This window comes from Diadema antillarum, unplaced genomic scaffold (assembly GCF_040938485.1).
Source record: "Diadema antillarum isolate AM-2024a unplaced genomic scaffold, OU_Dant_1.0 seq00000463_RagTag, whole genome shotgun sequence".
NCBI classification, from domain to species: domain Eukaryota; kingdom Metazoa; phylum Echinodermata; class Echinoidea; order Diadematoida; family Diadematidae; genus Diadema; species Diadema antillarum.
In genome coordinates this window covers 1,199,369-1,214,239 of record NW_027271434.1, presented here as the reverse complement: position 1 = coordinate 1,214,239, position 14,871 = coordinate 1,199,369, and the positions used below count along the sequence as shown (strand labels likewise).

The window sequence follows — 14,871 nt, the reverse complement described above, 5'->3', positions numbered from 1 at the left end:
AGGCGGCGTGGCGTATGGCGTGGATGTGTTGTGAGCTGAATATCTCCCGCAACTTGTGGTACAGTACCTAGTTTGACCAAAGAGCGCGAGAACATTATATTTATCTCGTCGCTAGATGGCAGCGTTCTACCTTGATCAACACACGTTGCGCTTGCTGCGCTGGGGGCTTTACAGCGATCTAGGTCTAGTCTAGTAGGACGGCGCCTTTCATTGTTTTGCTTCCTGCGTTAAGAATACAAGTGAAATATGGTAAGTGGCATTCCCAGAGTTTACGTTTACGTTACAACTAGATGTCCAATTCCACTCTATATCATAAAGTGACCTCAGAGTCCAGGTATGTGCAACTTGTTTCCACTGTGTGCTAGTTGATGCGCTAACAGCTGTAAACTTAGTCCCATATACAGAGATTGCGGTTCGTTGATGATATGAATTTAAAGGACAAGTCAACCTTCATACTCTAGACTATTAGTCTTAGGCCTACATAGACATGTGGATTGAGTGAATGCATCAATATTAGTAGAACACATCAGTGAGAGTTTGAGGAAAATTGAACATCCCGTTTAAATGTTAATGAATTTTTGAAGTTTCTGCTCAGTCACTGCTGGATGAGAAGAGTACTGTAGCGTTACTAGAAACCTACCTAAATTAGGGTTATTTTAACGTTAAGTTGCCCTACTAACATGTAATATGTTAGTATGGTAGGTGTTCAACACACCGACCGGGTCCATATGAACTGACCGCGCTCTATAATGGCATTGCGCGTACAGAAAGAAAATGTACGCATGTTGCTACGCGCAACGGTGTTCGATTCTTCACTGGGCCACGCTACCGAGTAAAATGAAGCGAAAACAAATAAATATTCCCTCTAAATTACCGAAATTTAGCAAAATAGAATAGGATTTATTGTGTAACTACATATATTACAACTAGGCCTACCTTTGCTGACTCGTTAGATGTAGAGTATCCTTCCGTAATAAATTTGACGATTTTGACCGCAAAATTGTCATTATGCCGCTCTCTCAAACTCCGCCGCTTGTACGATCGTGCACACACGTTACACATACACATGACATAATTATTTTGTCGTTTACTACGACCGTACGAGTTGAAGCAGAAACGAGAAATGAATGTGAAAAAACAGACCGACTCATAGATTTCAATTACGATCAATTCAAATTCATCAAACAGTCCTTCAAAAGTAATATCGAAGGATTCAAAATATATTCAAATATTATTGGGGGGAAAAATAACGGCTAGAAACAAAGCAGCAGCTTGTCGAAAAAAATGCATTTAAGTGCGCTTTATACGTATTGTCAGGGTGGTCGGTTTAAATGTACAGGGCAACCGAGTGCGGAAAAAATGACACCCCACGCGTTCGAAGCCGCCATCTAGAGCGCGTACCTCAGATCGCATTTTCAGTGTGTGCTTGTGAATCCGGAGTATTTTCTCCACACGTGAGTAAAATTTCAGGTAAATTGTGAGATTTTTCACTTTTCTATTGATAGAAAAACGTTAGGTGGTCGGTGTCATGAACACCCAACCATACTACTTATGGTAACCTTGACCGACAAGTATGTCTAATTCCGCGAAAAACTTCTCATTTATAATAATGACATTTGCTGGGTCAGTTTTTTGCTTCTTAGACAGACACCATTGATACATACGATTTTTGCGACGGTTCAACCGTTCTGGTTGAAACACAACTTCGACCCGGTTCCCCCTGCATAAAAATGGCTATTATTATTTTTTCCAGCTTGGTTTTCAAACCAATCTGGAAAAAATATATACAGGATTAATCAGTAAACATTTTGACTCTCCTCTTCCACTGTTTCCCCCTGTTTTCTGGTTGTTTCCTCCACTTCTTTGCAGCACTCCCCAATTCATCGCCGCCTTCGTTTGAAAAATGACCGCACGAAGGTCTATGGCAAGCCAAATGCTCATTCACAATATTACGAAGTTAAATTTAGCGCTCGAACACTTAAAGTACTTTAATCAATAAACATAAGTGTACTGATATAGTGATTGTATGGAGCATTTGGCATGCCATAGATGTTCGTGCGGTCATTTTCTTTAGCTTGTGTGACTTGTTGAGAAATTACCTCTTTTAAAACTACCATTATAATTAAATCTTACTCTAAGGTACACAAAGTCATCTACAACCTCAAGTGGATAACCACCATAAACAAATTCAGGAATTCTTCTAACCTTCCCACATGTGTACAACAATAGAAACCAAACAAAGAAAAATTAAACATATTTTTACTTTTCTCACATCGTAAAAGAATTCGTGACTTTGCTCTTTCAGAAGGCAGGGGAAATAATATTACCCTTAACATACTGTACGTCAGTGACAAGTCGAGGAAATGTGCACTTTTTTCAGAAAATAAGAATATGTGAAATTCTCTTTATATTTTCCTTACATGTATATTGTTGTATGCAATTGACATCATACACTGTAGTAGTCTTCTCATCCAGCAGTGACTGTGCAGACACTTTAAAAATTCATAACTTCTGATGTCAATGTGAACGGACTGTCTGATTTTCCCAAAACTTTCACTGATGTGTTCTAATAATAATTGCTGCATTCACTCATTCCTCATCATGTATATGAAGGTGAACTTGTAATGCATTTGTGGAGATCCCCCCCCCCCCATTTGACTGAATAGCAAAGAATGCGAGCTAGAACAAAAGGTAATAAAGCTATGATTCTATGTTCTAGAATGTCTTATATTCTAGGATTTGCAAGCAGAGATTAATGTCTATAGGCCTTATGTAGATTCTGTACTTATAAATGAAAATAACATATCATAATATCTTTTTATTCTGTTAGAATTTCTCAGTTTATTAGTAAATAGTTGATGTAGTACAAAACTGACCAGTTGAAGTTGTCTTTTGAAGTTATTTTTGTGTTTGTTTTCTCTTTGAAGTTGCTCAGTTTAAATCTGAGAGAAAAAAAAAAGTTGAGCATATTAGCAAATCATTTTCTTCCTCTTTCCATGTTTCATGCAGGAGGAAATCAAACAAGGTGAGTTTACAACCAGCCATCTATGCTTCTTCAATGTCATTTACACACACATACACACACACACACACACACACACACACACATGCACACACACATCACACACAGTATCAGTGATTTCATTTGCTCTTGTTGATGTTAAGTCCAGGTAATTTTGAAGTTAATTTGTACACAATTTTTCATATGTCTTTGGCCCATGGCGTATTGGCATTTTCCCAGTTACTAAGTATTTTATATTTCCCCTTTTATGTTGATACTGAATTTTCTTGCATGGTGATGCCTCTACATTTGTGTATTTCAGAAACAATTATGAGTAGAGGATGATGATTATTGTTTTTCTTTGTCTGGTACTGTCTATAGAAATTTCCCACCCTATGATCTACATTATGAATGCACTAACAATATAAGATGACCTTGGATTTCACTATCTTAGTAAAGAATGAACACATTAGTGAAAGCTTGAGGAAAATTGGACAATCTGTTCAAAAGTTATGAATATTTTAAGTATCTGCGCAGTCACTGCTGGAAGAGAAGACTACTACAGTGCATGATGTCACATGCGTACAACTATATAAGGAAAATAAAAAGAGAATTTCACAAAACTTTAATTTTTGAATAAAGTGCACAGTTCTTCGACTTGCTGCTGACATATGTTAAGGGTAATATTATTCCCCCTGCCTTCTGAAAGAGAGAAGTCGAGTGTTCTTTTGTTATGCGAGAAAAATGGAAAAATGTTGCATTTTCTTTATTCTTTCTTTATATCGTTGTACTCATGTGACATCACAAGCTATAGTAGTCTTGTCATTCAGCCGTGACTGAGCAGAAAATTCAAAAATTCATATCTTTTGAACGGATTGTCCGATTTTGCTCAAACTCTCACTGATGTGTTCTACTAATATTGCTGCATTCACTCAACCCACATATCTATGAAGGTGAACTTGTCCTTTAAGACTATTTGATTTGTTTTGTAGGTATTTACCTCCACTAAGTTTATTTGTAACATTTCATGTTATTTTTCAGATTTATCTGAAATACCCTTTGCTGAACTGCAAAAGATTCAAGAGAGAGTTGGATCCAAAGTGTAAGTGCATCTATTCTTTTTTTACTTTTATTCACTTTTAATGTCTAGCCAAATCTGCATTAGAGATTTGTTATTGTTGCTCTAGGCATGTCTTTTATTTGGAAGGGAGGCACTTGATGTTCAACTTATGTTTGTTTATTGTTTCCTGAAATGGGAAAATACATTGTCTTTCAAAATAATGATGATACAGGTCATAAAGTGCTCATCTTATGACTGTGATTCTATTTAGTTGCATATTTAGGAGTAATGTGGGGCATTGTTACATTTTGTATAACATACAACTGCGGATTTCCTTGCAAGGAATGAGAAGTAAAGGACAAAGGACACCAGACTGCCCCAGTATGATGTATTCGATCTCCAGTTTGGTATATTTCAGACAGAAGAAGACGAAGAAGAAAAAAAAGTACTGATGACTGAATTCAGCATTACTTTTTTGTTTGTCTTCATGTCACAATGCTTAATAACACTGATTACATTAAAGATGTCATTGGATAGCAAGTTATATGTTGGCGTATTTGTAAAAACATTGAAACAAACTATGATGGTTCTGTAAGACAGTGTCTTAACACAAGCCAGACATCCAATGTGGAAACAAGAACGATATCATCAACATTTTTTTTTTTCTGCACAGGTACAATGAAGCCTTGTTTGGTGCAAAAAGACAGTCATCCCAAGCTGCTCAGAAGCAGTTTAAACGGGCAAATAAGAATAGGTTAGTACTTGAGATGTGCGTCCATAGTAATTAAGTTAAATCATGAATGCCTGTAGGCATGCTTTTGTTAGCACTACAATTTGTCATTAGTGGTGGTAGTGATATTGCAAGATTAGCACCACACTCTATTAAGAAGTCGTCTCTTGTATACTAGAGATTACTGTACGAGCTGAAATTTTCGCGTACAGATATTTTCGCGAATTGCTACTAGGAGGACATTTGCGCGTGTTGTTAATTTCGTGGTTGCGACGGTCTAACTGAACGTAACTATTTGCGCGTTGTTATTTTCGCGGTTCAAAGGTGATTCGCGAAATTCGCGAAAATAAAACCACCGCGAAAATTTCAGCTCGTACAATATGTGTTTTATAGTGTCCAATATTACATATTCCGGCGACACATATGTTTTTATTTATTCATTCATTTATCTATCTATCCATCTATCTATCTATCTATTTATCCATCTATGTATTTATCTATCTATCTTTATATTTATTTCTTGCCACTTATGGTTTTACTTAAACACAACCAACCTCAGATAAGGTTCTTGATTTACATATTAGTGACAAGTATCATTGTCCATCTGTACAGCCAAATGCAAGTTGTAGGTACAGATTGAGTTTTCTTGGTAATGACATTACTATTTCACATCAGATTACTTTGTGCACTTCCCTGAGAAAATTGGAAGACATGTGTATTGTCTGATTGGCTTGCAGCCACAGAAAGGTTTGAAATAAGGAAGTCACAATTTTTTTTCTTTAAGTATTGTTATCATTACAGTAGTATAATAGTCACCATTCTCAAGTATTCTCTGAAGATTTATGTGGTAAGAGGCTCAGACTCCAATGATTTGCAGTTAACCATGGACCAGGTGTCATTTTTAGATCGTGCTCATCACATTGGTAACAATCATGCTGTATATCAAATCATTGTATCTTTACCACCATTTGTAGCTTTAAAGGAAACCAAAACAATATAAAGAAAATATAGAGAAAATTCAACATGCTTTCACTTTTCTTGTGTAATGAAAGAACATTTGACTAACTGCTTTCAAAAAGCAAGTGGAATAATTGCTACCCTTAACATATGTCAGTATCAAGTTGATGGAATGTAATTTTTATGAAAAAATTAATTTTTGTGTGATTCTGTGTTATATTTTCTTTATATTGTTGTGTCCACACATGATGTCATGATCTCTAGTAGTCTCCTTATTCAGTGGTTCCAACACCAAAACTTTAAAATTTATAACTTTTGCATCAATTGTCCAATTTCCCTCAAACTTTCACTGATACGTTCTACTAATGTTGCTGCTCAATCCACATTGCTCTTTTGGTCTTGGTTTCCTTTAATTTTATCATCATTTTCATCATCATCATAATCATCAAAATCAGTGGTGATGAAGGATAAAGAATTTGTCCTTCCATATTCCTCTGTAGACCTCAAGAGATGTCGTCTAAGATCCAGGTGTCGAGGTTCAGAGAAGTCGTTCCAGTCCAGAAACAGGTATGTTGTTGTCACCTGCCCAGTAGAAGGTCTGTGAGTCTTTATGTGCTTGAAAAAATCACTGTAAGAAAATGGTTGTTACATCATATGAAAGAGCTTTCTAAACTGTCGGATTATCTCAAAGACCGAAATGTAATTTTTTCAACATCAATATGACATTATGTTAAATAAGGAAGTTTTTTTTTTTTTTCAAAATCCATAACAATTACCCTAGAAATAAGGTTATCTGTAGACAAATTTTGACTTTAGAATACGCATGAAATTTCTGATATACAAACAACTAACAAGCAAAACAAGGAATTAGTTTTATCATATAAAGAGCATGAGAATATTCAGAAATGTTCTGGTCAAAATTATATGAATGATTTGTTTCACCTTTTACGAGCTGGCTTATGTATATAGTAACACCTGAGGCTGTACTCCAGGGGTTATGGACAAATGTTTAATACAGCACAGTAGCTGACGTGGATTAGTACTCTTTATTGCATTATGTGTGAAATGAATTATATTGTCATTAGCTTTGAAATTTAGGAAAGAGCTGTTGCTAACTGGATGGATAAAATCTCATTCATGTTTGCTTGGATAAATTTCTTCCTTTTTTTTGTGGTAGTCTTGTGACTAGAATGAAAAATATAAAGCGTGGTTTTATCTCTTTTTAGCTCACCTGAGCCGAAGGCTCAAGTGAGCTATTGCGATTGCTCTTCGTCAGGCATCCATTGTCCGTCGTCCGTCATCCGTTGTGCATAAACTTTCATACATTTTCATCTTCTTCTTGAGAACCCCTTGACCGATTTCACCAAACTTGGCAGGTAGCATCCTTAGGGGGATAGGATTTTAATTTGTTCAAGTGGGCACCATACCCCACCTGGGGGACCCTAGAGGGGCCCAAACCCCCCAAAATTAAGGAATCTTAAAAAGTCTTCTTCTCTAGAACCAGAAGTGATAGAGCTAAGTTAATACTATGAATTAGTACATTGATGACTGTAGTTTTAAAGGACAAGTTCACCTTCATAAGCATAAAGATTGAGAGAATGCAACAATATTAGTAGAACACATCAGTGAAAGTTTGAGGAAAATTGGACAATCGATGCAAAAGTTATGAATTTTTTAAATTTTTGTGTTGGAACCGCTGGATGAGGAGACTACTACAGCTTGTGAGTAATATGCGTGCAACAGTATAAAGAAAATGTAAAGAAAATTCAACATATTTTCACTTTTTTCGCATAATAAAAGAGCACTTGACTTGCCTCTTTCTAAAGGCAGGGGGAATAATATTACCCATAACATTTGTCGGTAACAAGTCGGACGAATGTGTACTTTTTTCAAAAGATGGAATTTTGTGAAATTCTCTTTATATTTTCCTTGTATTGTTGTACGCATGTGACATCTAAGTTATTCACACACTGCAGTAGTCTTCTCATCCAGCTGTTACTGCACAAAAACTTCAACAATTCATAACTTTTGAACGGATTGTCCGATTTTCCTCAAACTTTCAATGATGTGTTCTACTAATATTGCTACATTCTCTCAATCCTTATGTTTATGAAGGTGAACTTGTCCTTTAAGTTTGTTCATGGCGGAATCAGGGGTGCCCCCCTTGGAACCCAGGGGGAGGGGAGTGGGGAGGGGTCCTAATGTGGCCCAAATTGTACATTTTCATCTCTTTCTTGAAAATGCCATTATGAATTTTCACCAAAGTTGGCAGGTAGCATCCCTAGGGGGAAATAATCTCGTTCCAATCAAATGGGCACCATGCCCCACCTGGGGGGCCCAAGGGGGCCTAAATTTGGACCGAAATTGTAAATTTTCATCTTTTTCTTGAAAACCCTATCACTAATTTTCACCAAACTTGGCAGGTAGCATTTCTAGGGGAATAGAATCTCAATTCCATCAAATGGGCACCATGCCCCATCTGGGGGGCCCCAGGGGTCCCCCCCCCCCCCCCCCCCCCCCCCCCCCCCCGTAAGGAATCTTAAAAGATTTTCTCAAGAACCGGAAGTGATTGAGCTAAGTTAATACAATGAGTCAGTATATTGATGACTGTTGTTTCGAGTTTGTTCATGGGAGACCCTCCCCCCCCCCCCCACCCCCTTGGGACCCAAGGAAGCGGGATGGGAGGGGGGAGGGGTCCAAATGTGGGCCTAAATTTTCATCTTCTTGCTGAAAACAACATACTGGATTTTCACCCAACTTGTCAAGTAGCATTCCCATAGGGATAAGATCTCAAAGTGTTTGAATGGGCACCATGCTTTCCTTGGGGGCCCCAGGGGGTCCACACCTCCTAAATTAATGAATATTCAATAATTTTTTTCTCTAGTTCTAATCAAAAGTGATAGGACTAAGTCTTTTTTCCCGAGCTGCATAATCCAACATTCTATAAAGTACAGTGTACTTGGCAGGTATTTTTACCAGTGTGATGGAATATGTGAATGGACACCATGCCCCCATTCTCAAAGCTACCCCCACCATAAGTTTCCAATGTTCTCAGGTAAGAGTCTGCAAGAATGCATGGAAGGTGAACTTGCGATACTCAGGTGAGCGTGTGACCCCCGGGTCTCTTATTAGGGTTTATTATCTGTGTTTTTATCAAGTGATGCTTGTCTTAATTATTGCTGCAAAAATTGTTTGTATTGTCCTCGCCTCACTGGTTTCCATAAAACTTTTATTCCAGTCAGGATAAACCAAAGCTCATTTTTTCTTCTTTCTTACTTTACATGTTTTCTACAGATGGCAAGAGATCCACGTTTTGATGACCTTTCAGGGAAATTCAGAGAGGAATTGTTTGACAAGAACTACAAGTTTGTCGAGGGTATTAGGGAGAGAGAAAAGCAGGTGCGACTGAAAGCTATCTGCACGTGACATTGAAAACACTGTGAATGTGGACCAACTGTCTACAAACTATTGGATATTAACATTGTCTGTGCAGAACCATACATCAGGGCTTACTTTTGTCAGATGTGCAGTGATATTCTGTGTCATTTCACAAAGGCAGTCCACAATTTGATTGTTAATATTTATAAAACCACCAAATGTGATAACTGCCTAAATGTGGAGTTTAAAAAATAATTTGAATTTCTCTATGGGACTACCTCAGTATGACAGCAGATTTCACTGAAAATTACAATTGCAGGGTAACAGTTGTGAAGAAAAGATTTCTTTGCAGTCAGTAATAAGAAAGAAGGCAATGTTGAGTGTGTTATTTTCTTTGGGAGGTAAGTGTGTAATCTTAAAGGCAACAGTTCACTGTTAACCTATCAAAGTTCCCTGTCAAGTTTAAATTTCACACCTAATGACAGTATAGGAGGAATATAATTGCCAGATGAGTCTTAATCCTTCAGAAACTATTAATGTTGGTGATAAAAATACGGAAAGTGTTTTTAACAGTCATCTATGTGAGGGCTCTGTATGTTTTATTCTTCTCATATGCAGGTATTTGTGCATTTGTGGCTCACCAGGTCTTACTTTTTTTTTGGTGAAATATGAGTCATGAGATGTCCTTCCAGACATGTTTGATTATGCTCCTTATATCATTTTGAGATTACTGTATACATACAGCATTTTGTGCTACAAAAATTCATCTAGCACTACAGCACAGGTGTCTTTTAATGAGTGAAATGCTTGCTGTGATTGTGAAAGTTGAATATCAATACTTTGTTGTTGTTTTTTCTTGCTTGTTTTTCATGTTCTAATTCAGGAACTTGAGAAAGCTTTGAAGAAAACAAAAGATTCGCAGAAGCAGCATAAGATTCAGAAGCTACTAACCAAAATGGTGAGAATTTTTGCCTCTTTTTTTAAATATTTTTTTATGTGTAACACATGAGGAGAAGATGCTGTGCCTCAGCAGTTTACCTCTTCCTTCCAGGGTACGTGGGCAGTTTAGCAACTTCTTCCTTGAGGTATACATTTGACATGAGGTTGGTGTTACCCTCGAATGGATCGTTGAAATGTCTAGCGTCATCTGTCATGTCATATAATGTCCATGACAGGCTCTTTAAAGAGGAAATCCAGTCCAAATATAAGTTAATCTGGTAAGAAAGAGTAAAATATTACGAATTCAACAATGTAATTTTGATCAAAATCAGATTGAAAATACGGAATTTATGACACTTTGAAGTTTCATATTTTTTAAGGAAAGCAGTTCTTGATTGCTCAATATGAATATGCAAATGCAAAGTGAGCATGTCATCCCCTTGCAACTTACCATATGTGACCGTGCACCTCAAAACGAACATAAAGTCGCACACACTGATTTTGCGTGAGGAGTGGAAATAAGTGAAATGGGTTAACCTAGCCGAACATGACTTTTTCGTATTTTCTGAAAGAGCGGGTCTTCTTTTACAGTATGCTAAAATTTGGTATCATAAAACGGGCAGGAAAGTGTGTTTTTTAGCAGTTTATCTCGAACATTTTTGGTAGAATAGTGTGATTAACTGTGTCTGTAGAATCCCTTTTTCATTTCTGAAAAACCTTGTCCACACTCTTCACTTTCAACTGTAATAACTATTGAAAAGATAGTGCTACTGCTTTGAAAGTTGGCATTGATTATGGACAGAATGTGTTAATGAGTCATGCTTAATTTCAGTGTAATCTGATAATCCCTTCATTGTTTTTACTCTGGTGGTTTACTTCCTGTTTTTTGTCCCATTCATCGCACAGCCAGCACGGTTTGGTAAAGATTAAGCGCTTGAATAGACATTGTACTTCAGAGCCTCTTTTCTCAGTTCACACTTTTCCTGAGTCTGTGCTTTCTTTCCAATATTTAGATAGGTTAGGAGAGTCCATTTGATTTGAGTTATACGTCATTTTAAAGCTTAAAGTCTGCTCTTTCAGAATATGGTCTTAACTAAAAATTCATGTCTTGCGACTTTTTGTTTGTTTTGAGGTGCAGGGTCACATATATAGGTTGTACATAAGATTGGGAAATTTCCAGTTTTTCATTGAAACGCAATTATGCCTGAGGCTCAAATCCTCGTATATGTCTAACTGATTACTAAATTGTATTCTGAAGTTATTCAACCAGGAATAACATCATGTTTCAGACTTCAATGACAGAACCATTGAATTTTCATCATTTTTTGTCCACGATTGATGAAGAATTGTGAGGTAATGACATGTTTAGCTCACTCATTTGCATATTCATATCCTCTGTACAAGAACTGTTTGGCAGAAATTAGCAAAACTTCAAAGTGTCGTAACTTCCTTATTTTTTCATCCGATTCCAGTCAAATTTTTATCATTGAACTCGTAAGATTTTACTCTTTTTTTATCAGACTAACTTATTTTTGGACTGGATTTCCTCTTTAATGTTCAGACGCATGAGTCCTGGTGTCTCAGTGATGCCCTACTTTGTTCTGAGTGTGAGGCATTTTGGGATCCCTCCGTCCTTCTCTCTCATTTCACGCCATTTGAGTATCTTCCTGAAAACCATGACTGTAAAATGATTATGTCAAATTGAAAAAATCATATGGCTTAAAATCTACTATTACCTCAGGGGGACAATAGTACAAAAATATGTATATTAACCACATTTTGCTGTGATGGTAGTATTTCAAGTAAGCTGTCAACAAAAGAAAAACAAAAAACAAAAAACAAAACACCCCCCCCCCCCAAAAAAAAAAAAAAAAAAAAAAAAATGTCCTAAAATCCTCAAAGATAAAATAGTAACCGTTTCATTTTACAGTACTGAAGTTAGTGCATCTTTACATGTTTTGACAGTACATTGCACAACCAACAAAAAGTTGCACAGCCCAATTTCATGTGAGGACTCAAAATAGGTGAAACGGGTCAACCTTGTCCATCTTGAGTTTTCTATATGTTCTTAATGGGCAATTCTTGTTTATGTAATTCTAGAGTGTGGAATCATGAAAAGAATGGGAAATAGTGGGGGGGGGGGGATATAACTTTTCTAGAATACTTTATTTTGTTGGATAGTGTGAGTATGTATGTCCTGGAGGTCCTTTTTTCTTTTTAAAGTTCCTTTGAATACTCTTCACTTTCAACTCTAATCATCTTTGAAGGGATAATGCTACTGCTATGAAAGTTAATACAAGTAGTAGTCATGAATAGAATGTTCTTACAGAGTTTGCCAAATTTCTGCTTAATCAGATAATCCCTTCATTGTGGTGACTATGGAGTTTTACATTATGTTTTTTGTTCCATTCATCGCACAGAGCACAGCTTAATGAAATTAAGTACTTGAATAGACCCTAAACTTCAAAGCCTCTTTTCTCAGTAAATACTTTTGCAGAGTGTGTACCTTCTTTCTATTATTAAGATAGGCTAGGAAAGTCCATATGTATTGAGTTGTGCATCATTATTAAGCTTAGAGTCTGTTCTTTCAGAATCTACCCTTTACTAAAAATCCATGTCTGGGGACTGTTTGTTAGTTTGTGATGCAGGGTCACATATCTTTGTTACATGCCCCATTTGTTGTCATATAAGTTACAGTAAATTTGTAGTTCTCCATGAAGATGATTCAGTTTGCAAAATGCAGTAGGTAGAACAAACATGTAAACAAACCAAAAACCTCTGTCAGCATCATCTTACTGCATACATGGAGGTTTCGTTATCTTGTGATGCATACTTGTTGTGTATTAAATTGCTGTACACAAAATCTAACTTATCAACAATTAATATTTGAATGGTTTAGTGCAATATTTGATGTCACCCAAAGAGGTCTGTACCGTTGGACAGATGTATGCAAGTGCTAAGTGTTTTAGATGTTATCTCCATCAACAATGCTAGAAGGTAATGGCACCGATTTGTCACAAATATACCAAGTTAACAGACATGTTTGTTGTTTGTTTGCTTGCTTAGTCATCTTTTTGTTTGTTTTGCAGGAACAAGAAGAAAAGGCCAAAAATAAGAAGCAGAAAGTCAGGGACATAGAAAAGAAACTTGTCAAGAAAGAGAAAGATCTGGTGAAAGAAGGGAAGAAACCCTTCTTTCTCAAGAAATGTGAGTCCTAACTTTTGTTTTCTCTGTAAAGATTCAAGCCCAAAGTGGCATGTACTGACTGTGCAATTCTTTTTTTCAGAATCACCACGCTGCGTACTCTACTGTCTGTTGTCATATAACATTGAGAATCCTGTACTTGTTTTGGAGTGATAACAGTATTCAATCAGTCATGGGTACAGTGATGTCTCAGAAAAAATAATATTATTGTTCCTGAATCGTGAGTGATGTAACTCTGTGATGATGATTACAAGTTCAAAGCCTTACCCGACCTACCATTTAGAATTGCAGTGCTAATTTGGCATTTACTGTCTTCATTTTTCAGTACTGTCTTTTTAGTGTCTAGCAATGTTTGATAGTTAACTATACACGTAGCAAGTTGATCCATCTTGGCAGAAGCTCATCGGGCGCCAGATGTGCTACAAACTATTCAGAGTAGTTGTGGATTTTAGCATGAACATACAGGTGCTTATGTTTGTGGTTTAGATAGAATCTGAATTTTCTTTGTCACAAGCCTTTTCTTGAGGGCAGAAATCAATGAGTGAAATTTTGCAATATTTTGTTGGTCTTTATGTCTTGTTTATGCAGCTGATAAGCGTAAGCTTGAGCTTGCTGAGAAGTTCCGAGCACTGAAGAGCAGTGGGAAGATGGAGAGATACCTGGCAAAGAGGCGGAAGAAAAATGCGCAGAAGGCCAGGCGGAAACTTCCCTCAGCCAGCCAGGTTGACGGCTGAAATTGAGCTTGGTGGAAATGCAGAAGTCAGAAGATCTATGGTAACCATGGAGATGGAATGCTGCCCCCTCTTGTGCGTGGGTAACCAGTGTTTAGAAGCTGTGAAAGCACGACTTTGTGAACAGTGCTGCTGAGTTCTGCTGTCCTGCAGATCAATGATAATGTTGTGCGTTTCATGGATAAAGTGGTTGCCTCTTCGTAATTGATTAGCTGGACTGATTACCTCTCTGGATCATCTAGATCCCTGGACTGGCCGAATGCATTGGGAAGATGGATTATCCCAGAGGGGAAAAAAAAAACCTAGAGCATGCCAAATGACAGCATATTTTCAGCAGGTCTGGAAAATTTGTTCACTGATTAACAAGTGTAATTTCCCAATCCTTATGACACAAGGCAACAAATTTAATCTAACACTTGTTTATGTTTTACATTATTTATCTTCCCTTTTTTTTCCTCGAGTACCCAGTATGAGTTTAAAGGGGATGGCTAGTAACTGATCAGTGGGAATCAGTGGGAATGCTGGGGGATGATTGTTCCAATCCTTGTGGGATTCATTTAAAGGGGATGGCTAGTAACTGATCAGTGGGAATCAGTGGGAATGCTGGGGGATGATTGTTCCCATTTTTGTTGGATTCTTTTAAGAGAACATTATATATCTATTGTTGTGTGAAGATTACTTGTTTCAGAACGGCCTCATATTCAAGTAATGTGCAGATGAATGCCCCGTCACTGTACAGGCATGCTAATCTGGAAACATTAAACTGCACTTTACTTGAATATGAGACCATTCTGAAGCAAGTAATTTTCACACAACAATAGATATATATAATGTAGTCTTGAATTAATCCCAAAAGGATTGGAACAATCAT

At 37.0% G+C, this 14,871-nt stretch overlaps 1 protein-coding gene across 2 annotated transcripts; it reads left to right on the top strand.

Annotated features, from left to right (window-relative positions):
* Window positions 1-209: 209 nt before the first annotated feature.
* On the top strand, window positions 210-14,603 carry LOC139733215 (ribosomal RNA processing protein 36 homolog). 2 transcript variants are annotated; one of them, XM_071644054.1, is made up of 9 exons: window positions 210-249; window positions 3,010-3,025; window positions 4,043-4,103; window positions 4,735-4,815; window positions 6,249-6,315; window positions 9,043-9,147; window positions 10,010-10,084; window positions 13,155-13,272; window positions 13,858-14,603. In XM_071644054.1, the coding sequence occupies exons 1-9, from the start codon at window positions 247-249 to the stop codon at window positions 14,001-14,003; spliced, it is 672 nt and encodes a 223-aa protein (XP_071500155.1). In that variant the 5' UTR covers window positions 210-246; the 3' UTR covers window positions 14,004-14,603. The 2 variants fall into 2 exon arrangements, with proteins under 2 accessions (XP_071500155.1, XP_071500154.1); XM_071644053.1 differs by lacking the exon at window positions 210-249 and having other exon boundaries at window positions 2,921-3,025.
* The last annotated feature ends 268 nt before the right edge of the window (window positions 14,604-14,871 follow it).